Raw genomic sequence first — 24,838 nt, forward strand, 5'->3', positions numbered from 1 at the left:
CAATAACCTTTTATTGTTGCAAACTGTTGCACCGAATCTGCGTTTATGGTGATTGTGATGAACAACCCTTTGGCTTGGTTGTTGTTCCACTCGTATTGTTTGTTTTTTTTGTTTTTTTTCACTTGCAAATTGGCATTTTGCCTTTCAATTCGCATGTTCACGTTCGTAACTAACTGTAACCGGTCAAACCCGTTCAAATCTTAATTTAAATGAAAAACATCAATGTTTGTACTCCCATGCACACAAACTACATCTCCAAACCCTGTTATTAATTTAAACCACCAAATCACAAACCTGAATATGAAATGCCTATGATTATTGACATATGTCACTGTTTTTGACTCTTTTAAATACGTGTCTGTATATTTATGATTACTTTTCCCTGCATATACACTGCTTTACATACATTATTATATCTATACATCATAACATGTTGCTATTTTGCATATAAAATGCTGTTGAACAACCACATCGCTTTTATGTATTTGCAATTCCATGGTGCACCAAATTGTTTCACGCTTCTTGGATTTTGTATACCTTTCATCATTCTTCCTGGTGCCCCTCCGGCTCTCTCGGCTTGCATCATTCCTGCTGTCTCGGGCCTGCACCCCCTCCTGCTGTTTCGGGCCTGCACCCCCTCCTGCTGTCTCGGGCCTGCACCCCTTCCACTATCTCGGCCCTGCATTCTCCCACTGTCTTTGCCCTGTGCCCTCTCACTGTCTCGGCCTTGCACCCCTCTCGGCCCTGCACCCCCTCTCGGCCCTGCACCCCTCCTCGGCCCTGCACCCCTCCTCGACCCTGCACCCCTCCTCGACCCTGCACCCCTCCTCGACCCTGCACCCCTCCTCGACCCTGCACCCCTCCTCGACCCTGCACCCCTCCTCGACCCTGCACCCCTCCTCGACCCTGCACCCCTCCTCGACCCTGCACCCCTCCTCGACCCTGCACCCCTCCTCGACCCTGCACCCCTCCTCGACCCTGCACCCCTCCTCGGCCCTGCACCCCTCCTGCCCTTCTTGCTCATTGTCTTGGCCCTACGCCACTCCTGCTCTCTCGGCCTTGCACCCCTCCTGCAATCTTGGCCCTGTGCCCCTCTTGTTCACTGTCTCTGCCCTGCGCCTCTTCTGCTCTCTTGGCCCTGCGCCTCTCCTGCTCTCTTGGCCCTGCGCCTCTCCTGCTCTCTTGGCCCTGCGCCTCTCCTGCTCTCTTGGCCCTGCGCCTCTCCTGCTCTCTTGGCCCTGCGCCTCTCCTGCTCTCCTGGCCCTGCGCCTCCCCTGCTCTCCTGGCCCATGCGCCCCTCCTCTCTCTCTCTCTCTCTCTCTCTCTCTCTCTCTCTCGTCCCTGCGCCCTTCCTCCGCTATTGGCCATGCGCCCCACTATGTTTCTGTCTCCGTCTCCCTGCCACTCCCTGTCACACTCTGTGTCTGTTTCTCTATCATTATCCTCATCTCAACTCTATGCAAAACTATGATTCATGATCTTCGTAATGGCACCTACGAGGAGGCTGAAACTGAGACCAAGTCAGGTGAGTCAAGTGTTGTGGAGCACAAGGACGGCACAGAAGAATCGAGTGCTAAAAAGCTACGGCGGTTACTCAAAGCTGAGAGAAGGTGAGTCATTCATTTTGTTCATGTGTGTGCTGTGGTTTATGGGGATGTTGCTTTTGTTGCCTTTTGTATTACAAGAGGAATTTTAGTCCAGCACAATGTGCCTTTTCCTTTTTATTTGTATGCATGCTGGGTGATTGAAAATCGCATTATACTCTTGGTGTTCAATGTTCCTTTGTTGATTGATACACCAGCTGGCCAAGTAAGCTGCTGGGACTTTTTTTTTTTTTTTACCTTATCTTTTACATTTTTCAGGTTAAAAAAGAGAAAACGCAAAAGATCTTTGCCATCACCCAGTCTCTCCCCTTCTGTTTCAACATCCGATTCATCTCCTCGAGTGTGCCGTACACCCAGACGTCCCCAACAGAGGGCTCGAGATTACAGAAGGTCTAGTTCTGAGGGAGAGGGAAATGAAGATGGTGATGGCGATGCTTTGCACAATTCCGAGGCTGTGAGCTCCGAAAAGCTGCAGGGAGCCGAAAAAAGAAAAGGAGGCTGCCCAGTAACCTCAGATAATGGCAAGACGTATGGAATTCATCGAGATTACTCCGATTTAGATTCCGATCCGGACAGCCTAAAGGAAGGATGCAGTCTTTCATGTCAAACTTCGAGCAAGTCGGAGTTGATCAAATGTTGTTCAGAATCGAAGGAGAATTTCAAGCAGATTCATCAGTTGCAAGGACAAAAGTTGAGCACAAAGTTTCGTCCAAAGCATGAATCTTGTGAAAAAAACCCACCAAGGGAGCAAGCATCAGAAGCACTAATTGATGTTACGACTCCACCTCAAACCAGTGCGTCCTTCCTCCCAAAGCAGGTATACCGAGCACCACAATCTCCACATGAAACATCCACCACCCATTCGTCAAGTAGTCGGTCATCGGATCGTGGTTCCTCGTTATCTTCAAAAAGATCGTCAAGTCGTGGGTCACGACGTCGGCAACTATCAAGCAGCAGCGAATCGGCATCACCATGCAGCCGACGTTCATCTCGAGGCAAGTCCCCAGTAAGACGTAGATATCGGTCAACCATTCGGGACGCGTCGCCACAAAACAGCCGAACGCCTCCAAATTCAGCACGCGCACTTCGCAGTCATTCACCGATACGTCGAAGGACTAGTTCATCGCAAAAATTGCCACCGACACATGAGCATCGATCACGTAACAGGTCGCTCTCTTCAAACCATTATTCACCACCTTCACGGAACCGCCATTCCAGCTCGGCGCAAATATCTGCAGGATCGGACAAAGTTTCTGCTGGTCGAGCCACAGCTCGTAGCCCCCATAAACAGCTCGCTTCGCAGCCCCCGGGTAGACTCAGACTGGTCAGTGCATCATACGAATCGGACCTCTCTAACAGCCCAACTGCCAGCCATCGTTCACAACACGCTCCTTCTTCAAAGAGCCATGGTGGTACAAGGGGGGTAAAGGCATCTGATGATTTAAATTCTCAACAGAAGTTTGTAGTCAAAAAAGGTTTGTGTAGCCAGAGGGGAATTGAAGAAACAAATCTTGGGAAAGGTAGAGGTGTGGCTGCAAATCCGAGGGCTTTAGGGACAGCCAAAAAATCAGGTGTGGTCAGCAGAGGTTGGAGTTTGGGGGCAGCCAGGGGGGTAAAGGGGTTAGGACTGGATGCTGTTCTGCAACAGATCGCTGAGTTTGAGAGAGAGAAGGCAAACAGCCAGAATTAGGCCCGACTCATGTTGGAGCAATATGTGGATGTAGCTGCTCATCGGGTTGCACCTGGATGGTAGGATTGACTATCGGTACAAGGGTACAGATGTGATTGATGGACAACCGTGGTCTTGGATAGCTGTAATGAGAGCCAACCGGAACCGGTCTGTTGTGCCAGCACCTTGCTCGTGTCCTCGAGACCTTTTGGTGCTCTTGGGTGGCAAGTCCACTTTTGTACGCCCGATTTGCTGTTTTGCACTAAGGTTTTGCTCCCGTTATTTTCTTCCATTGCATGTGGTTTTTTGTGTTTGGCTGGCATTTCTCCATGTTTTTTATTGTATTTCATTTTACAAGCCATTGGAACGTTTTGAGAGCGAATAACTGAATGTGCTTTTGGAACACGATGAGCAAATCGAGAAAACATTTCTCCTCGTTGCTGTATGGCGGGATGTTCAAAAAGTTCTCGGAACAAGATGCCTTGCGATATCCATAACACGGTAACATTCTTCATTGAACTTTCTTCAATATACGATTCATGAGAAAATAATTAAATTGTATAACTACACACTTTAATATGCAGTTACTTCTGTTTGGTGTGTCTTGATCGATATTGACCAATGATATTGATCTTGTTTGTAGCTCTTTTTGAACATCCCACATGTATCAATATATGGTTATGAGAGATTATTGTATAGGAGATGGAACTTTAAGGAAATCTTTTTTTTTTCTCTATCTCTCTTTCCATCTCTAAACTCTGCCCCTTCTTTCAATTCTCCAAATGACACTTTCTCTGTTCCCTTAATAAACCTCACATCAAATGTATTAATGTGTTATTTATCGATCATCCTGTTCCTTCTCCCAAGGAGGGGTCTTTGTCCATCTGCTCATGACAGTTGGTGCCAGTTGGTTATTCAATGGTCTACGATTTTTAAGGCCAAAAAGACATATTAGACAAAACTGGTACAGAATTTTTTTTGTATTTTCAGAAGTACTGATATGTCCCACATTCCATTTAAAAAAGTCCCGGCCTGTGAAAAACCCGGGGATTTAATCAAAATGGATGTTTATACCGCCCCTGTCAACATGCATCTTCAGTAACGATCACAGAATTCATTCAGTATTATTTATATGTCGCTCTTTCAAAAGTAATCTTCCTTCACAATCACCACATTACATGTAAAACGAGAAAGAGCAATCAGAGATTTGCAGACCCTCACCAGGATGTGTTTTCAGTGGTTTTTAAGACGTTCATGTTGAAACAATTATGGCGGCCGAACCACGTGACCGATGACGTCTTTTTTTTTCTCCACCAATTTATCCCTAGATTATGCTCAAGAAATTTCATCTTTATCGGATGAAGTTTTGTACTTGTCGAATTATGACGTCATAATGGAGACACCTATGACATCATCATTAACAGATGTTATTCCACATGGAGAGTTCTTTACAATGAGCCATCTCAATTTTTTCTATGCAGCGCTTTCAGAGATATGGAGGTGCAAAGTTTTTCGGTTTTTCCAAGATGGCGGCCGAACCACGTGGCCTATGACGTCATTATATTTTTTCTCCACCAATTTATGCCTACATGACGCTCAATAAATTTCATCTTGATCAGATGAAGTTTTGTACTTGTCGAATTATGACATCATAATGGAGGGACCTATGACGTCATCATTAGCACATGTTATTACCCATGGAGAGTTCTTTACAATGAGCCATGTCTCAATTTTTTCTATTCAGCGCTTTTGGAAATATAGAGGTGCAAAGTTTTTCGGTTTTTCTAAGATTGCGGCTATACCATGTGATCTATGACGTCATAATCATAATTTTAAAATTCTACACGTGGAGTTGCACCTACGGTGAAAATTTCCTGTCAATCAGAACAACGGTTGCAGAGAAAATCATATTTTTTATGTGCGGACAAACAGACAGACAAACGGACTCAAATGCAATACCCTCTCCTCAGGCGAGGGTAACTAGAACGACACTCAGTAGAGAGCATACCTCTGCCAGGCTGGAGTTTATTTTCTATCCTATTGATAAGCCGGATCTGGATTCGGACCTGAACCAAAATCGAATCGGCTTGTTCTTGTCACTGAACTAACTCATCCACCAAGTTTAGTCATAACTCGTCCATAACTTTTTAAAATATCATGTTATAGCTTTTCACCCTATCTCTCGATGTTGAAGAATCACTTGAAAAATTCAATAATCCTCGTATCTGGATTCGGATCTTCACCAAAATCGAATCGATTCTTCCTTGTCACACACACAACCAGTCTTCCAAGTTTTGTCCAAATCTGTCGAATTATGACATCATAATGGAGGGACCTATGACATCATCATTAGCACATGTTATTACCCATGGAGAGTTCTTTACAATGAGCCATGTCTCAATTTTTTCTATTCAGCACTTTTGGAAATATAGAGGTGCAAAGTTTTTCGGTTTTTCTAAGATTGCGGCTATACCATGTGATCTATGACGTCATAATCATAATTCCCATTCACAACTTTTTGAGATATCCTGCTATGTATCGTTTTTGGCCTTATCTCCAAATGGTGAAAAATCACTTTAAAAATTCTTGTAGCCGGATCCGGATCCGGATCTTCACCAAAATCTAATAATTTCGTTCTTGTCGCATACGCTACCTCTCCGCCAAATTTCGTCCGAATACGTCCACACCTTTTTGAGATATTTTGTTCACAAACAAACACAGGGGTGAAAACAACCTCCTTTGGTGGTGAAGGTAATGAACTGTAAATACCCTTTCCCTGATATAATTTCCTGAAATTAATCAATTATTAAAATTTGGAATGGAATTATGAAAAGATAAATAAACATTTATTAAGGAACAATTATGTGCACAAATTGTTTATTACAATTCAACAGATGAGAAAACAAGATAATTATTTTGAAATAGTGCAAAGTTTCATGAACCGTGAGCAGTGGAATTACACGGACGGACGTTACTTGAAACCAAGATGGAAAATGTACTTTGACGAGTACAAAAATTCCAATAGCGGGGAAAAAAAAATCCTAATATCTGTTCACAATGTTGCAGCGCAATTGTACTTACAATTGAGTTGTGCGTTCCATCCATAGACATAGGGGCAATACCCCTGGCGCTCACCTAGTGGAATAAACAGTATACTGCACTGACTAAAGGTGTTTTAACCCAATTTCAATGGTTTCTAGAAGACAGGGCAGCATGGAGGGTCATACTAACATAATCATAAGACTTTAAACCCCCAAAAATACCTATTTTGGGGGGCAATCCACCCCCCTCCCCCAATCCCGCATACCTCCTCAGACCCCAATTTTTCTAATGCCTTGAACAAACATTGGTGCATCATGGGTGATGAAGGTTGTGGTGAGGTTTCATTGAAATAGTTTGTGTAGTTTCAGAAGAAAAAGCAAATTCCTATTTTGGGGGGTCAAACCTGGATCCACTTTGACCCCTGATAGACCCCCTTAGACCCCGATTTTTTTATTTTTTTTTTAATGCCGTGAACAAACTTTAGGCACAACACAACACACATCATTTGTGCCAAGTTTGGTCACAATCCCTTCAGCGGTTTTGGACAGGATGCTGCAAGTCTTGACGGACGGACGGACGACATGCCATTGCTTCCAACTTCGTTCCAGGTGAGCTAATAATCAAGTGAAGTATAAAAAATAAACTCACAAGGTTGCAACAAAAGTGTTGATTGATATCAATGATTTATAGTACTAATTGTCACATTCATCAACCTCATCCATTTCCTCATCGTCACTGATGACATGTGAAGAGTTGGCGCATCCAGACCCAGGACAATGGCCACAAGCTTGGAAACATTCCATGTTGTTCTTTCGCCAAGAACATCTACTTGAGCTGCAGTCTTCCACACATGCCCATGCCATGAAATGTGTTATGACCATGAATGGTCCTGACATTGTCATGTACGTTACCAGCAGAGAATTGAACAAACTGGCGTGACTCGGCGTGCTCCGCGCACCTCACCACACGTCGTTTCAGAGGGGTAGGCATCTTTGACCATTTCGCTGTGTTTTGGGTCTTCATGGTGTTTTGGGAGTTCAGGGCCTTTAAGGGTATTTTGGGTATTTGAGGTGTTTTGGGTCTTTTGGGTATTTGGTGTCTTCAGAGGCTTTTGGGTCTTAAGGGTCTTCGGTGTCTTTTGGGTCTTCAGGGGCTTTTGGATCTTCAGGGTCTTTTGGTTCTTCTTGGTCTTTAAGGGTCTTTTGGGTCTTCGAGGTATTTTTGGTCTTTGAGGTATTTTTGGTCTTCGGGGTCTTTTGGGTCTTCGGGGTCTTTTTGGTCTTCAGGGTCTTTTTGAGCCTCAGGGCCTCAAAGGGTATTTTGGGTCTGAAGGGTCTTGGTGGTCTGAAGGGTCTTGGGGAAATTAAAGGGTCGTCAAAGGTCTGAGGTGTCTCAGCAGTCTTAACGCAATTAAGAGGTTTAATTAAGAGGGTGTTAATTGTATTTGAAGAAGAAGAAGAAGACGTTTTAGTCGCATATAAACATAACGACATAACCATATACGTTTGCTCTATTATAATAAGATTCATCACTGAAATGGAATATCTGTTCCTTGATGGACGGAAGCACTCATTTCAAAGCATCATTGTGGGAAGCGCAGAATCCATGTTTGTGGAGGGAATGAACCAGGAAACGCGAGGCAGTGGTGATGGAACTTCAAGCTTTCAGGTAGGTAGGTATTGTAGAGCTTTCTCCTCACACTCTACATCAGTGGTAGCTGGACAGGAAATATTGGATGTGTCCATAGCTTAGATGTCCTGCGTTAGCTTGGAAGCCGCTTCAATAATGTTCTGTCTTTCATCCCCCGATTGCTTAGCGTGGAATTCCAGTAAGATGTTTTCAGCTGAACTTCTCATTGTTGCCACATTTTCCTTCCGATTGATCATTGTTATTATGACAACTTCACCGAAATGTTCTTTCAACTTCTTCTGCACATGTCTGTGTGGGTTTGCTCCTGTTCCCTCAAGGAATTCAGACATTTTGGCAACCAGGTCATCGACTGCGGTCTGCGCGTCATCATTGTCCACTAGATATTGTGTAACCTTTAAGAATGCTTCTGTCTCCTCATCCAGACATGGACGACCACCAGCTTTGGATTTTGAAGGACGTCATATTTTCTGCTTTTTCTCTGCTATATCCTCTGGAGTTGCGTTACTTCTGAGGGACAGTCTTCCCGAGACGGAACGCCGCACCACATTCCTGGTGCACCGGTTGTCCTGGCTCTGTTCTGATATCCATCATTTTCCTGTTGGCTGCATCTGTTTATAGCGTGTGCGCCCTTCTCTCTGGGAGCTGCTGGTGGCTCTCCATTGCTGAGTTGTTCACTGCATAATATACATTTGCCATCCATCTCTGATCTCAGATCCTCGAAACTAAATAGACGTGAACATTAAGAGGGCATGGGGTGTTGTAAAGTGAGATTAGAGGGGTGGGGGAGAGAGGGGAGAGAGAAAATGGGGCAAAGGGTGTTGAAGAGGGGGGACTGGGGGTGTTGAGGGGAGAAAATGGGGCAAAGGGTGTTGAAGAGGGGGGACTGGGGGTGTTGAGGGGAGAAAAGGGGGCAAAGGGTGTTGAAGAGGGGAGAAAAGGGGTACTGGGGGTGTTGAGGGGAGAAAAGGGGGCAAAGGGTGTTGAAGAGGGGAGAAAAGGGTGTTGTAAAGAGGGAGAGCTGGGGGAGAAAAGGGGGACAGGAGGTGTTGTAAAGTGATATTAGAGAGGTGGGGGTGGGGGGAGAAAAGGGGGCAAAGGGTGTTGTGAAGAGAGAGGGGTGGGGGAGAAAATGGGGACAGGTGTTGTAAAGTGATATTAGAGAGGTGGGGGTGGGGGGAGAAAAGGGGGCAAAGGGTGTTGTAAAGACAGAGAGAGGGGTGGGGGAGAAAATGGGGACAGGTGTTGTAAAGTGATATTAGAGAGGTGGGGGGGGGGAAAGGGGGACAGGAGGTGTTGTAAAGTGATATTAGAGAGGTGGGGGTGGGGGGAGAAAAGGGGGCAAAGGGTGTTGTAAAGAGAGGGGTGGGGGAGAAAATGGGGACAGGTGTTGTAAAGTGATATTAGAGAGGTGGGGGTGGGGGGAGAAAAGGGGGCAAAGGGTGTTGTAAAGACAGAGAGAGGGGTGGGGGAGAAAATGGGGACAGGTGTTGTAAAGTGATATTAGAGAGGTGGGGGGGGGGGGAAGGGGGACAGGAGGTGTTGTAAAGCGATATTAGAGAGGTGGAGGAGAAAAAGGGGCAAAGGGTGTTGTGGGATGAGAGAAAAGGGGGCAGGGGGTGTTGTGGTGAAATTAGAGAGGTAAGGGGGGTGGGGAGATGTTGAGAATACATTAACAAAGAGTACAGGATGTGATATTGAAGGGGGTAAGGGGAAGAGTTCCCTGATCCCACCATTTTCACATCATTTGTACCCAGGTACCTTTTTTCAAAGAATAAAAATAATATTTGAATCAGACTTTATAAAATGGGAAAACCCATGTGGTATTCATATTATGGATCAATCGCAGTTTTAGAAATCAGTATTTATCTTGGAAAAGATTTTTATTTAGACACACACGTACACGTACACGTACACACATGTATATATATATATACACATACATACACACACACACACACACAAACAAACACCATTCAAAGGAACTGAAAACCATCTCACACCGTCACACCTATTGAACGCGCTTTTGTCGGCTTCCACGTGTGGAGGCGGAGCTTGTGTTTGCTCATGAATAATTCATCGGACACCAGCGAGGAAGCGTGACGTCACCAGGAAGTGGCGGCTCGCACACGTGTCATCCAGCAGGTGATTCCACGTTCGTGCCCGGCTGCAGTTTCGGTGAGTGCTCCTCGGGTCATGTTGTGATGATTGTTTGGGAAGTTTGTATGAGATGGAGATTAATGTGATTCATCTGACTCCATCTCGTCGATCCCTTGTTCCCCGGAAAATGACAGTGGGTAGTGATCGGTCCAGGACTACTCGCGGCTTCGGGGGGGTCCTCACCCTCCCTGAGCGACACGTAAACCGGCCTCTGCTGGTTGCATCATTTACGCAGGCGCAACCGTACTCCCAGTCGGTTGTGGCAGGAATTCGTGATTCGGGCAGGTTACCGGCACACAGTGGCCTTCTTTTCTTTCTTTTTTTTTTGCGAAAGGTGCAGTTGGTCCTCAACGGCCATCGGCGAATGCTGGTCGACAGGATAGCCGGCTTTACATCCCTCCAGCAGATGGCCCATTGATACAACGCCTGTGGGCAACCCGCGAACAAGTCTCCCGAGATAAATCCAACGTGGAGGATGTGTGATGACGTCATCAGTTTTTTGACCTTTTTGAAAACCCTGTTCAACAAACCTTGAGGAATTTCAGGTTAGATAGAAGTCGACTTTGGAGAACAGAGGCAACGTTGACGTCATAGCTGTGTACGGTACATACCTGTGGTCCATTATTGGGTGGGGAGTCAACTGATTAACATGAAAGGAATTCAGTTTGATTCCAGAAACGTCAAATATGTCGGTGCATCATATAATGGTCCCTCTAGTGAGAGCTTCAGGTTTCACCATGAAAGGTGTACCAGTACCTGTTCTTGTGAAAACCTGTGACATTTCGACCCTTTTGAACGAGAATAGCTTGCGCTCTGTTAAACCTGTCATGGGTGATGGGTGTAAACACGAATGTCCTGTGTTCATGTGTGTCGAGACGAGTCGATGTATTCATTGAAGGATGTAGTTGTACCATCTGAGCTGTTCACTGTGTTTTTGTGAGACCAAGTTGGCTCCCATGAGCACTTGGTAGTTGGAGCCTTTGGGTAAGGAAACTGTGGCCTGGTATTTTTGATGTTTTACTGGCGACTGTCCAAAGAGAAACAATGAGCAGCTTGTCGGTGTGTCATGCAACAGAGGCCCGGTTCTTTTCATAACGTCTTGGCATCCACCACGTTGGCGTGTCCTGCCTCCAGCGTTTGCCGTTGGACAACCCAGCAGACCTTTTACCACCAGACCACCTTGAGGTACAAACTTGGTGTAGAAACGATCTCGTTGGGGTTTTTGAGTGATGCTTCTGTACACATTAACAGATCTTCGGGTTTGGGTGTCCCTGCAGATCGACGCGTCCTGTAGTATGGCGCGCAAGGTGCTGGTGACGGGTGGAGCGGGTTACATTGGCAGCCACACGCTTCTGGAGCTCCTCGGTGCTGGTTACTCTGCTGTCGTCATGGACAATTTCCACAACGCCATTCGAGGTGTGAGAACCTGACCTCCTGGACTTCCATCCTGGATCGCTACATACATCTCTCCTCGATGAGGAAATTATCTTGTAAAGTTGAGTCCCGGAGATGAGGCACTTTAGCAAAAACATGTCCGCCATACTTGTCTGGCAGGTTCTGATGTGGAGCCAGAGAGCATCTCTCGTGTGCGACAACTGGTTCCTGGCGACGTATCGTTCTACGAGGCGGATATTCTGGACAAACCGGCTCTGCGGAAAATCTTCCAGGAGGTTGGTATCTCCCGAGACGAGAATGTAATGACGGTCCATCTTCATTAGACGTGATGCCAATAGATTTCGAGATGGGTACGAGAGGATCTCCGTGCGTGTTGCCAAACAGCACAACTTCTTCGCCGTGATGCACTTCGCCGGCCTCAAGGCCGTGGGAGAGTCGGTGGAGAAGCCATTGCTGTATTACCATGTCAATGTGTGTGGTGCCATCACCTTGCTCGAGGTAAGTTATCGCAGCCACCACCAACTTTTCGATTTCCCATCTGGGACTTCAGACCAGCACTTACTGTGTGTACTGCCATTTCTCAAACGCAGGTAATGAAGGAGTTTGGCGTCAAGAACTTCGTGTTCAGCAGCTCCGCCACGGTGTACGGGAATCCAAAGTACCTTCCGATCGACGAGGCCCACCCTGTGGGCTGCTGCACTAACCCATATGGCAAGAGCAAGTACTTCATCGAGGAGATCGTGCGAGATGTGTGCGCTGCTGCATCGGTTTGTTAGCCCGTTTTTCACCTGTTGTTTCTTTCTCACCTGAGTTTTCTCTCCACCCTATCTCTGCTTCTACATAATGCCACATAAAGTCAAAGTGGAATTTTATTTTTTAGAATTTGTTTTACAAAATAATTTAAAATGAAAAGCTGAAATGTCATGAATCGATAAGTATTCAACCCCTCTGCAATGACGCTCCAAATTGAGCTCCGGTGCATCCAATTTCCTTTGATCATACAACTTTGTCTCTACAACTTGATTGGAGTCCACCTTTGGCCAAATCAATTGATTGGACATGATTTAGAAAAGAAACACCGTTCTACGTAAGGTCCCACAGTTGACAATGCATATCAGAGCATAAACTCTACCATGAAGTCCAAGGAACTGTCCGTAGAACTCCGAGTGAGTAGGCACAGATCTGGAAAAGGTATAAAACTATTTCTAGAGTGTTTAAAGTTTCCAAGAGCACAGTGAGCTCCACAATTAGTAAATGGAAAGAATATGGAACTATCCAGACTCTTCCTAGAACTGGCAGTCTGACCAAACTGAGCAACCGGGCAAGAAGGACCTTGGTCAGGGAGGTGACCAAGAACCCAATGACCACTCTGATAGAAGTACAAAGTTCCTTGGGTGAGATGGGAGAACCTGCCGGAACACGAACAGTCTCTGCAGAACTTCACACATCTAGACTTTATGGAAGAGTGGCCAGACAGAAGCCACTCCTGAGAAAAAGGCACATGACGGCACACCTCGAGTTTGCAAAAAGACACGTGAAGGGCTGTGAGCATGAGGTAAAATATTCTGTGGTCTGATGAGATGAAAATTGAATTACTTGGCCTGAATGCAAAGTGCTACGTCTTGTGGAAACCGAGCACAGCTCATCACCCATCTAACACCATTCCTACTGTGAAGCATGGTGGTGGCAGCATCATGCTATGGTGATGCTTTTCATCAGCAGGGACTGGCAGACTTGTAAGGATAGACGGAACATTGAATGGAGCCAAATGCATGCCTTCAAATCGTTGAGGAGAACCTGCTTCAAAGTGCAAAAGACCTTGGACTGTGGTGAAGACTTGCGTTCCAACAGGACAATGACCCCAAGAATACAGCCAAAGCAACACTGGAATGCTTCAGAACAAGAATATAATAATAATAATAATAATTCATTTATTTTGTATAGCGCTTTTCCAGAAGCCCAAAGGCGCTTTGACAGAGTGGAAAACATAATGCATAACAATACATGAAAACAACAATTGCAAAAAGACAAGAATCAATAGGGAAATATTTAAAGCAAAAGGAGGGAGAAGGAGAAGAGATAGTCAGGGGTTAAATGCTGTGGGTTGAATGTTGAATGCAGTGTTGAACAGGTGGGTCTTTAGTGATGTTTTGAATGTGGTGAGTGAGGAGGAGTCTCTGATGGTGTGAGGTAGTGAGTTCCAGAGGGTGGGAGCAGCGATGGAGAAGGCCCTGTCCCCCCAGGATCTGAATTTGGTCCGGATGGAGGGGGTCAGGAGGTTGGTACCAGCAGAGCGGAGGTTGCGGGTGGGAGTGTGTCTGGAGAGGAGGTCAGCCAGGTAGGATGGGGCCAGGTTATGGAGGGCTTTGTATGTCAAGAGGAGGATTTTGTACTGGATTCTCTGGGGGATGGGGAGCCAGTGAAGCTTGTAAAGGACGGGGGTGATGTGGTCACGGGTCCGGGAATGGGTGAGTAGACGGGCAGCGGAGTTCTGAATGTATTGGAGTTTATTGGTGATTTTTGAGGGTGAACCATAGAGGAGGCTATTGCAGTAGTCCAGACGGGAGGTGATGAAGGCGTGGATGAGGGTTTCTGCAGCCGTGGAGGAGAGGGATGAGCGGAGACGGGCAATGTTTTTCAGGTGAAAGAAGGCTGACTTTGTGATCTGTTTAGTGTATTTGTCGAAGGAAAGGGTTTGGTCAAAGATGACGCCAAGATTCCGGATGTGAGGGGAGGTGGATACTGGGATACCGTCGATGTTGAGGGCAAAGTTATGGGTGGATTTTGTGAGCGTTTTTGGGCCAATGATGATTATTTCAGATTTATCACAGTTAAGCTTGAGGAAGTTGATTTGAAGCCAGGATTTTATTTCAGTGATGCAGTTTGTCAGGATAGAGTGGGTGTCGGTGGAGACGGACTTGGTGGAGATGAAAAGCTGGATGTCATCGGCGAAGCAGTGGAATTGGAGACCATGACGGCAGATTAAGTGACCGAGGGGGGACAGGTAAAGGATGAAGAGGAGGGGGCCAAGAACTGAACCTTGGGGGACACCTTGGGGGAGGGGAGCAGTGGGGGATTTGCAGTTATTGATGGAGATGAACTGGCGTCTGTCAGAGAGGTATGATTTAATCCAAGAGGGGGCAGTGCCGGTAACGTTAAAGGAGGATTCAAGTCGGGTGAGGAGGATGGTGTGATCGATGGTGTCAAAGGCAGCGCTGAGGTCGAGGAGGACGAGAATGTTGAGGTTGCCAGCATCAGAGGAGAGGAGAAGGTCGTTGGTGATTTTGAGGAGAGCAGTTTCAGTACTGTGGTTGGAGCGGAATTCCGGATTGGAATGTTTCATACAGGTTATTGGCAGAGAGATGATGTTTGAGTTGAGTGGCTACAGCACGTTCCAAAACTTTTGACAGAAAGGGTAGGTTGGAGATGGGTCTGAAGTTGTTTAGGGTGTCAGGGTTTAGACCAGGTTTTTTTAGAATGGGGGTAACAGCAGCAATTTTGAGGGAAGGTGGGACGATGCCTGTAGACAGGGAGGAGTTTATTGTTGCAATGATAAGTGGAGAGAGAGCAGGGAGGGAGGCCTTGACAAAGCTGGAGGGGATGGGGTCAAGAGTGCAGGTGGCAGTTTTCATTCCTATGAGGAGTTCAGAGAGGTCAGTAGGGGAGATTGGGGAGAACCGAGACAGGGGATGGCAGGACAAGGGGGGGCAGGTGGTTGGAGGGGGAGTGGGTGCGGCGGTGGTCAAGCTGTTGTAGATGTTGTCAATTTTGCGTTGGAAGAAAGAGGAAGGAGATGCAGTTGTCTACTGTGAATGACTGGGTGGTGGTGTTCAGGGGGCGGAGGAGTTTGTTTATTGTCGAGAAGAGTGCTTTTGGGTTTCCGGAGCCAGAGTGGATAATTTGAGAGTAGTAGGCGGAGCGGGCGTGGGAGAGGGCATCTTTGTAGTGTTGTAGGTGGTCCTTGTAGGCTTGGGAGTGAACTGTGAGACACGTTTTATTGCGGAGTCTTTCAAGTTGGCGAGCACGAGTTTTCATCAGGCGGAGTTCAGGGGTAAACCAGGGAGCAGAATGGGTGAAAGAAACTGTTTTGGTTTTTACAGGCGCAAGCTGGTCAAGGCAGGAGGAGAGAGTGTGGTTGTAGTAGTCAGTGAGGTCGGAAGGGGTGTGGAGGTCAATGAAGGGAGAAGTGGACATTTTTTCAGAGAGGGTGGATGAGAATGAGGTAGGTGAAAGAGCGTTTCGCTTACGGAAGTTGATAGTGCGATAATGCCTTGGTGTTGGGGCGGGGATGTTGATGGTCAGAGTGATGGCTAAGTGGTCAGAGAGGGTGAGGTCGGAGCCAGAGAGATGGTGCAAATTTAATCCAGTGGAGCAGACAAGGTCCAAAATGTGACCACGGATATGGGTAGGAAAGTCGACATGTTGAGTGAGGTTAAAGCAGGTGAGTAAATCAGTGAAGTCAGTGGTTATTGTGGAGTCAGTGGAGTCCATGTGGATATTGAAATCACCAAGGAGGAGGATTGAGGGGGAGAGGGAACATAGCTGGGTCAGAAAGTAGAAGTCAGACAGGAATGATGGGTGTGGTTTGGGAGGGCGGTAGACGACAGCCATGACTGACTGCGTGCGACCAGAGAGTTTAAAAGCCAGGTGTTGAAATGATGGAGCAGAAGAGATGGAGATGAGGTTGGTCTTGATGTCTTGACGGTGGATAACAGCAATTCCACCACCTCGGCCCTCCGAGCGTGGTTTATTGACGTAGGAATATCCATTGGGTGTGGTGAGGTTGAGTGTGTAGTAGTCCAGAGGTTGTTGCCAGGTTTCGGTGAGACAGAGAAAGTCCAGTTTGTTATCCAGGATGTATTCGTTCAGGACGAGGCATTTGTTGTTGAGGGACCGGGTGTTGAACAGGGTGAGCTTGATGTTGTTTTGAACAGCGGGGATGAATTCAGGTGATTTAGCCAGGGTTCGTAGGCAGGAGGTGCGATCGTGTGCGTTGCTGTGACCAGGTGCGCTGGGACGAAGAGTGAGAGTGCGCTGAGCCGACCAGTGGACGGGGATGGAGTGACCTGATTGCAAATAAACAAACTTACGACCGGAGCCACGGTGAATGTACCTGGGTCGTCGGAGGAGTCCATTTGATTTGATGGCAGAGATGCATGATGGGGTGGAGCGGGTATTGAGCAGAAGGAGCCTTGTGGCGGAGTACTGCAGAGCCATGCCAGGCAGGAGCAGAGAGACGAGACGAGGCCAAGGTTGAGGAGGTGAAACAATGGTCCCAACCCACGAGAGCGGGCCCGAGGAAACGAAGGAGCCAGGTAGGTGAAGCCAGGAGCAGAGCCGGGACCAAGCAGAGGGCAGGCAGGAGCAAAGAGACGATCACGAGGCCAAGGTTGATCACGGCAAAGCGGCAAATGCAGCGGCAATCGACCGCCGCCGCTACAAATCTAGATCACGGCGGGAAACCGCCACCAAACCGCTGCGATGGTCACAACCCACGAGAGCGCACCCGAGGAAACAGCGAGCAGGCGAAGGAGCCGGGCAGGCGAAGCAGGGAGCAGAGCCGGGGCTATGCAGAGGGCAGACTCAATGGCCAAAAAATCCGCACGACCACCAAAAAAGAAAGCAAGTGACAGTGGCCCGGTCGAAGAAGCGGCGAGCATGTGACGCCTGCGTCCTCTTCATACCGGACCGGAAGCGGAGTGTTAATGAATATGAAATTCATTGAATGGTCCAGTCAAAGCCCAGACTTGAATCCAATTGAGAAACTGTGAAAAGACTTGAAGATTGCTGTTACGACCGGAGCCACGGTGACCACGGATATTGCTGGAGGGAGAGTATACCTGTGGTATCTACATCACAGTAGTGGAGTATACCTGTGGTATACCTGTGGCTCTACATCACACTTGACAGAGTTTCAGCAAATCTCTAAGGAAAAATGGGAGACTCTCCAAATCCAGATGTGCAAAGCTGATATAGACATACCCAAGAAGACTCAAAGCTGTAATCGCTGCCAAAGGCGCTTATACAAAGTATTGACGTGGGGTTGAATACTTATGTAAATTATACTTCTGTATTTCATTTTCAATAAGTTTGTAAAAAAAAAAAATTCTAGAAACCTGTTTTCATTTTGTCAATATGGGATGTTTTGTGTAGATCGGTGACAAAAAAATGTAATTCAATCCATTTTAAATTCAGGCTGTAACAACAAAATGTGAAAATGTCAGCGGTGTGAATACTTTCTGAAAGCACTGTATATCCTTTTTCCATCAGGAAATGAGACTTGTTTTAACTTCTTTTTTTTTATGTTTGCCCACGATTTCCCACTTTTACCCAAAGGACTGGAATGCCGTTATTCTGCGGTACTTTAACCCCATTGGTGCGCACAGCTCTGGGAAGATCGGGGAGGATCCCCAGGGAATCCCCAACAACCTGATGCCCTACATAGCACAGGTTTGCCTTTGTCTCTTCTGCTTGATCACATGTTCGAGGGGGATTCAAAAGGGGGTTTCCCCTGTACCCTGGTTTCGGAGAAAAGGATGTGACCTATTCTAATATGGCATCGGGGAACTCCCCGCTGAAAACAATGTGTAACACTGACTGGAAATTACTACTACTATGACTCGCACCACCTTAACTACCCTAATTATTCCGACCTTGTGGGGTCGGCCAAGGAATGTTTTTGTCCCGAGTCTTTCAGAACCAGCTGGCCAGGCCTGCAGTTTGACTGAAGGCAATTTCGGCAGGAAGTTGTTATTTTGCTCAGGGTGCTGGAGATAACTCACCTACTCTTCGTGAAAGATGCCGTGCGATCTTCAACGTTCCCCAAAGAATGTTAGAATGCGAGAAGATAGGCACACTTTCATGCAACGTCTTGTCTGTGGTACCATCCAATACCATCCTGTTAGACTTTGACAGTGGCTGGAAAGTACATCGAAAAGGGGAGAAATGCTTTTACACCTCTCCTACCCAACCACCTCCTGCCTCCCCACCTTCCGTCCCCCTCTCCATCCTCCTGTATTTGATACCGAGCAAGATTGTCTGACAAACTTCTGCTATGGTGTGGATCCAACAGGTTAGTTCTTTAACCGTCCTAATACTTAGCATGTCCATGGTAATAGTGATTGATACATGAACGTCTTTCATGGATGCATTCGCCGAATAAACATCTCTCGTCTAAGTTGATTCCTCTCCCTTTTTTTTTTTTTTAAATACAGGATCGAGGCTCAGGATTTTATACAGGTGAAAGAGCTAACATTTATCACACAAAAAAATCAAAACGAACACACAAAGTATATAATAAGGGGAGCCATATAATAAGGGGAGCTTTAGACAAGATTGGGAGAGAAGGGGAAGCACACAAACACAACATTTGAGAGCAGGGACATCGGGAGATCTGTGGGAGGGAGAGGGCTTGGGGGGGGAGGGGAGGAGGCGTGGGAAGGGGGTGGGGGTGTGCGAAGTATAAAACGCAAGGATACTACAAGGACTTCCAGGAAAAAATATTTCAAAAAGGTGGATCTGGGGTGAAATTAGCAGGGGTAGAAAAGATCAAGGTTTTGGATGGGGGAAGATAGAGATGGTGGTGAACAGCTATTTTAAAGACCTGGACGGAGGAGTGGGATTGAAGAGAGTGAGGGAGTTTGTTCCAGAGGTGGGAGAGTTTGTTCCTTATCCAAAAAGGTAAATGGACAAGGTTGTAAAATTGTACGAGGTGCTAGACATAGCTACAATCTCGAGCACTCTGTCCAACACTACTCTGCATAACCAGGCTACCAGAAAAATAATCTGCCACCTATTACGTGCTCCTCCCCAAGCCCCGGTCACAGTGTACCTCCGAGCCCCGAGAGGAGTCACGGCAGAAAGATGTGTTATTCTGTATGTCAAAGATCAATGGTGAAACCACACCAATTGTTACCAACAAACAAGTATTGTATTAAGATCACACAAGAATAACAGTACAACAACAATAGTAATCAATTGTACAACCAATATATATTTCCTATGATGGTACCATCAGGTTCGTACAATATAACTCACTGTGCTCCAAGTGAGCGAAAAGAAGAACATTCCCAATGTCTCTATTCCGGCATCAAGCCAAAGTCGATCCGCTCCAGTAATCGTCAGAATGATGTCTAATCGAGACCAGAATCCCGTTCGGATGACAGTCACAGTCACGCGGCCAAAGTTGCGCAAAGGTGCCCTCAAGGCGACTGGGAAATCACACCCTCAGGTGTGGACGTTCCACGGCTCCCACTCGGCGAACCGCAGATTTCCCACTCAAAAGCCACGTTGCACACACGCACCAGATTAACGTCTGAATGCGGTGAAAATGGTTGAAGCGAGATGAAAAACCTTTAGTGAAGCGCAAATCCTGCGCGAGGTAAAAATGGCCGACGGCCCGTTCTCGTGGCGTAACGGCACTCTGATGATTCTCCCCGGAATCGACCGCAAAACCTGTCACGCAGGTTTATCTGTCACAGCGATGACAACTGTCGCAGGAATCCCTTTCCCGGGAAACCCAAAGTTCACTCGTGACCGTCGTTCGCCAATAGTTCGCTCCAGACCTCGAAGCAGCTCGGCTTCTTGTCCGATTCACTCGCTCCGCCTTCTCTTCCTCCTCTTCCTCTTTGTCCGGTTCCGGTTTCATTTAAAACATTAACTTTTTTACCTTTTGAAAATAGTAATCTCTATTTCCCTTAAACGATAACAATAATAGTACATGGAATCAAAAATGTTTACCGTGGATGAAAACCACAACAACGGAAGTGACGAATCCGTAACACACCTTTTTAATATTTATTAATTTATCACTTTAAACTTTAATATTAATTTAATATTTATTAAATATGGAACTTTGTAAAGTTTGAAAATTGTTTGAATTATTGATGAAAATCAAGAACCCCACCTCTCAACTTGCACTCTGACAGGATGTGTGACACGCTTTGTATCGGGGTCCTCGTGACCGATCAGTGTGACATGGGGAAAAGACTATAACAACAATGAAGTTGTGATCTGGTTGAAACTAAATTTGGTAAAATGAGCAACAGATTGGCATGGTGATTGAATGTGTCCCATCCATCCCAATTGACAGTCGGATAAAATGATTCCACAGTTATCTGATGAGTGATGACTCATGTCAATGAAAAATTGCCCCCGAATATTTTGGATTACACAATAACCAGGTAGAGTGGAACTCGGTAGAGCACATACATCCACGAGGCTGAACAGTTTACGTTGTGTATCTGAAGAACCGCTTAGAAAAATTCTCGTATCCGGATCTTCACCCAAATCTAAACAATTCGTCCTTGTCACACACCCAATCTGTCCACCAAGTTTTGTTAAAAATCCAAGCATAATTAGAGATATCCTGCTCGCAGACAGACAAACATGGGCCAAAAGAACCTCCATTCAACTATGGAGGTGTAAAATGGAGTTTATCATGAATAAATAGGAAGAATGAGGACTTTTAAATTTTATTTTACACGACTTTTTTTATATTATAAATTTGTTTTTAAAATAAATAAAAATTGGGTTTTTTAAAATTATTTTGCCAAAAAGCACTTCCTGGCACTCGCTGATGAATCCCTGAAAGTTTCACAAAGATCCGTTTGGCCACCTGAGAAAAAAAGGCCACACAGCCAAACGGCTTTTATATAGACGTACAGTATACGTAGATGAGGACAACTGATTGAGAGGAAACCAACGATGCTGGATTCAAGAATGTCAGACTTGTTTCATCATTTTAGCTCTTCCATGAGAATATATATATATTACAATCTAACAAATAATAACTACCGGCTTCCACTTCCACCTAAACCACAATAGGTTGCAGTCGGACGCCGTGAGCACCTCAATGTGTTTGGCAGTGACTACAACACCGAGGATGGCACAGGTAGGATAGTTCTAATTTCCCAATTCATGCTTTAATGAAATTATCAAATTCCCAACTTTTCAATTGCACAAATGCCCCCGTTTGTTACCGTTTTTCCTTTCTCAGGTGTTCGGGACTACATCCACGTGACTGACCTTGCACTGGGTCACGTTGCTGCATTGAAAAAGCTAGAGAGCAACTGTGGCCTGAAGGTGTGGTTGTTGGATGGATGGATGGATGGATGGATGGATAATACTGAAGAAGCGAATGTTTGGAAACGGCAACTGAGGGGAACCGACATTTTACACTCCAATTTTTGCAGGTGTACAACCTGGGCACAGGAACGGGTTACTCCGTGCTACAGATGGCCAAAGCCATGGAGAGGGCAAGTGGGAAACAGGTTGGTGACCATGGCGGTGATGGATGGTCTGCAATCGTACGGTCATGGATCGATTTAATGTTCACCTTGTGTGCCCTAGGAGCACAGCTGACACATTGTAACTGTCTTTTACAATGGCTCTATTGTGATGTCATTACCTGTAAACCATCATCCCTGTGATTTGCAGATAAAGTCTGTTATGGCCCCCCGGCGCGATGGAGACATTGCGGCCTGCTTTGCAAACCCAGAGCTTGCAGAGCGAGAGCTTGATTGGAAAGCAAAGGAGAGCCTCGATAAAATGTGTACGTGAGGAGTTGGGGAGGGGGGGGGGGGTCACATTAGAACACTATATGGGAGGTGTGTGAATTATTTAATTTAATGCATAACATTTCAAAATACCTTCAACTTTAATCACAGGCAATGTCCCGTCACGACTTGATTGCCACTTATGCAAGTGTATAAAATGGTGTTAAACAAAAGTTACCTGATCAACGGAAGCATTTTACCTTTGACTGATAAAGCATTTGAGAGATAAAGGGAGGTGGTTGTTCCCAACTCTCCACCCCCGATAATGGAAAAATTACCTCCAGAATAAGAGTCCGGCTATACGGGATAAAGCAACTTACGTCCCAGTGATTGATGGGAAAAGCGCGTGTGCCCTCTGTGACCCGCAGGCGAGGACCTCTGGCGATGGCAATTGCAGAACCCCAAAGGTTTTGTGACACAACCACAATGAACGAGAGAGAGAGAGAGAGCGAGAGCGTGGAGGGTTTGGGTGTAATTATCGACTTCAGACTGTTTTTCAGTTTGGAGGTTGGAAAAGACATTCCAGGCTGTGCCTGAGTCCTGGCATATATAATGTACTTAAGGTTTTTCGGGGGGAGTGATGGTGCTTTCGGTGCAGTCTGACTGTGTGTGATTTCACTGTGACAATGTTGCAAGTAATTGTTTTTTAAATGTAATTTTATTTCCAGTGGTGCTGGTTGAACCGTTAACCTATTTCAAAATGTACTTGATCACGTGCAACGTCCTTTCTTTTCGATATCTACTGCAGGGGTGGAAAAAGTAAATTAATTATTTCTTTAAACGACATTCCAATAAGTTCCGTTTGTCTCTTTGCTTCGACGACTCCCTTAAATACGAGGGTGTTTAAAACCTCGCGTTGAGAGTGCTTGGAGCGGAGCATGTGTTTTATTGCCCTTTGTATGTTTGAAAGTCCTCGTTTGGTGGTATATATTGGTAAAGGGTGAGGAGTACATTATCCTTGGCATGTGCTTTGTAATATGCAGGTTAAAGTTAAAAACAAATCGATGCCATGTAGCTCATTCTCCATGGCTGCCGTTGGATGGTCTAAAGGCCTGGATCTTGTGGTGCTAATGTACGAATACAACCAAAGAATGCATTCAGCTATGGAATCTGCCAAGTTGGGTTTATTTGGAAAATTAATTGCACAGGGATTAGGGTTAAGGAGCCTGGTGTTGGCTTAGCGGTTAGGGTGCCGGCTTGGGATCCGAGGATCCTGGTCGATCGCTGAATTAACACCAGTGGGGTTGACTCAGCCTGTCATCCTTGCGAGGTCGGCAAATTGAGTACAAGTTCACTGGTAATTCCCTGTGTGTCGCAAGAGGGGACCAACAGGGTTGGTGGCAGGAAGGGCATCTGGCCATAAAACATTGCCTCAAAAAGGGGACCACGGTGCCCAAAAAAAGGCTAACCCCTGCTCCGTGGGGAAAATGGCCTCTCGAGGTGGTTCTTTTGTTTTTAGGGATTAGGGTTAAGGTACGCACACTTCGACACGTCGATGCTGTCTCAGCTGGGTTCAAATTGCAGTCTCCTCCATCCACCCATAAACTGTTGTCCTGTTTCGCATGCGGCGTGAAGAATCGGGGTGTCCCGTCCCTTGGATGGACGTTAGATGGGATGTCTTGTCTGCCCGCATGAGTTGGTGGCTGTCAAATCTCACGGTGTCGTTCATAAAGAGGAGGCGAGCTATCTCCAGCACTGAATAAATTACAAGTTACTGCTCCAACCTACAGAGGCAACTGCATCAGCAGCACCACTGTACCCCCAACAAATGATGCTATCTGTAGCAACATCGCAACACAACAATGAAAGTTGTTATAACCTTGTTTATTTAAAATAGTCACTGGGAGCCCTAATTCTAACAATTGAATTGTTGTGCGTGAGAACCAACTCTACCACTGGATTAAATGCGTTGAGGTTGTACAGGCTGAGTGTACCAGAGCTTTATCTGATGTTTGAAATTACATCACGTGGTTCAGCTGGAAGAGAGACGTTCAATCTGAACAAGATACTAATGGCTTTTATTGATCTGAAGATTGAATAAAATCCCTTCCAATTTCCTTCATTGTTGATCTAATTGTCTCTTCTCTTGCAATCTCCACCATTCTTTTTACCTTCTAAACATTTTTTTTTTTTTAAAGCTCTTCCCATACAACAACACAACAGGCATTTTAAGGCCATTTTCCCTGCTAGAGCGGGGGTTAGCCTTGTGGTCCCAATGACAATCTTCTCCATTTTGCCATATTTTGTGCATCTCCCCTTATTATCCCCCTTGCCTGCATTTCTTCTTCCACCATCTTTAGCCAAGTCTTTCTCGACCGGTTTTATTTTAACTTTTATTTCCTTTATATCCTGGCGAATATTTCTTTGTTATTTTGCTACCCTCCCCCTCCCCTTAGGGGGGGGGCTGGGGGTGTAAAATTGCATCAGCATTTGGATGGTAACTTCGCTCGGTCACTTCTGACTGCTCATATGGCACAACCCGCCCATGGGGAACGTATTGGTCTCTCAAGCACATTGATTAGGATCTCCGGAGCAATAGGCAGTACCCCGAGCCCTTCACGCAGGGGTCAGGTCGTAACACGTGTCTTCCCATGACATTAATTATAAAGCAGAGGACCAAGTACCGTTGATTTAACCAGACTCAGTGGTGTAATGGTACGACCATCCACTCAGCCTCAAAAGTCAACGGTTCGAACCACAACAATCATACCTGAGACAAACCCCAATAGTCATACCAGCTACTTCATGGTGGTTGATGGTAACCC

The 24,838-nt window shown here is 46.1% G+C and overlaps 2 protein-coding genes and 1 long non-coding RNA gene across 8 annotated transcripts in view; all 3 read left to right on the top strand.

Annotated features, from left to right (window-relative positions):
- LOC137421885 (uncharacterized) overlaps positions 1 to 4,099 on the top strand; it is a 37,736-nt gene extending 33,637 nt beyond the window's left edge. For 2 of the 3 annotated variants that reach the window (XM_068108380.2, XM_068108382.2), the window contains 2 exons: positions 1,501 to 1,610; positions 1,863 to 4,099. In XM_068108380.2, the coding sequence (XP_067964481.2) occupies positions 1,501 to 1,610; positions 1,863 to 3,294 (1,542 nt within the window). In that variant the 3' untranslated portion in view covers positions 3,295 to 4,099. The remainder of the gene's footprint in view (positions 1 to 1,500; positions 1,611 to 1,862) is intronic. The other variant, XM_068108381.2, reaches the window with a different exon arrangement.
- LOC137422652 (uncharacterized) overlaps positions 1 to 24,838 on the top strand; it is a 1,758,619-nt gene that overhangs the window by 1,327,811 nt on the left and 405,970 nt on the right. The gene's annotated exons all lie outside the window — the stretch shown is intronic.
- On the top strand, positions 10,054 to 24,130 carry GALE (UDP-galactose-4-epimerase). 4 transcript variants are annotated; one of them, XM_068108375.2, is made up of 12 exons: positions 10,061 to 10,140; positions 11,198 to 11,307; positions 11,400 to 11,538; positions 11,677 to 11,792; positions 11,902 to 12,015; positions 12,108 to 12,284; positions 17,854 to 17,967; positions 21,343 to 21,409; positions 21,515 to 21,600; positions 21,711 to 21,788; positions 21,955 to 22,069; positions 22,442 to 24,130. In XM_068108375.2, the coding sequence occupies exons 3-12, from the start codon at positions 11,418 to 11,420 to the stop codon at positions 22,501 to 22,503; spliced, it is 1,050 nt and encodes a 349-aa protein (XP_067964476.2). In that variant the 5' UTR covers positions 10,061 to 10,140; positions 11,198 to 11,307; positions 11,400 to 11,417; the 3' UTR covers positions 22,504 to 24,130. The 4 variants fall into 4 exon arrangements, with proteins under 4 accessions (XP_067964478.2, XP_067964476.2, XP_067964477.2 ...); XM_068108376.2 differs by lacking the exon at positions 10,061 to 10,140 and adding an exon at positions 11,089 to 11,106; XM_068108377.2 differs by lacking the exon at positions 11,198 to 11,307 and having other exon boundaries at positions 10,054 to 10,140.

Source organism: Myxine glutinosa, chromosome 2, assembly GCF_964187855.1.
Source record: "Myxine glutinosa chromosome 2, kmMyxGlut1.1, whole genome shotgun sequence".
NCBI classification, from domain to species: Eukaryota; Metazoa; Chordata; class Myxini; order Myxiniformes; family Myxinidae; genus Myxine; species Myxine glutinosa.

Coding starts and splice junctions, on each gene's coding strand:
- GALE (XM_068108377.2), top strand. CDS start 11,418: ATGGCGCGCAAGGTGCTGGTGACGGGTGGAGCGGGTTACATTGGCAGC. Junction 11,539..11,676: donor TTTCCACAACGCCATTCGAG/GTGTGAGAACCT, acceptor CTTGTCTGGCAG/GTTCTGATGTGGAGCCAGAG. Junction 17,968..21,342: donor TGATGCCCTACATAGCACAG/GTTTGCCTTTGT, acceptor AAACCACAATAG/GTTGCAGTCGGACGCCGTGA.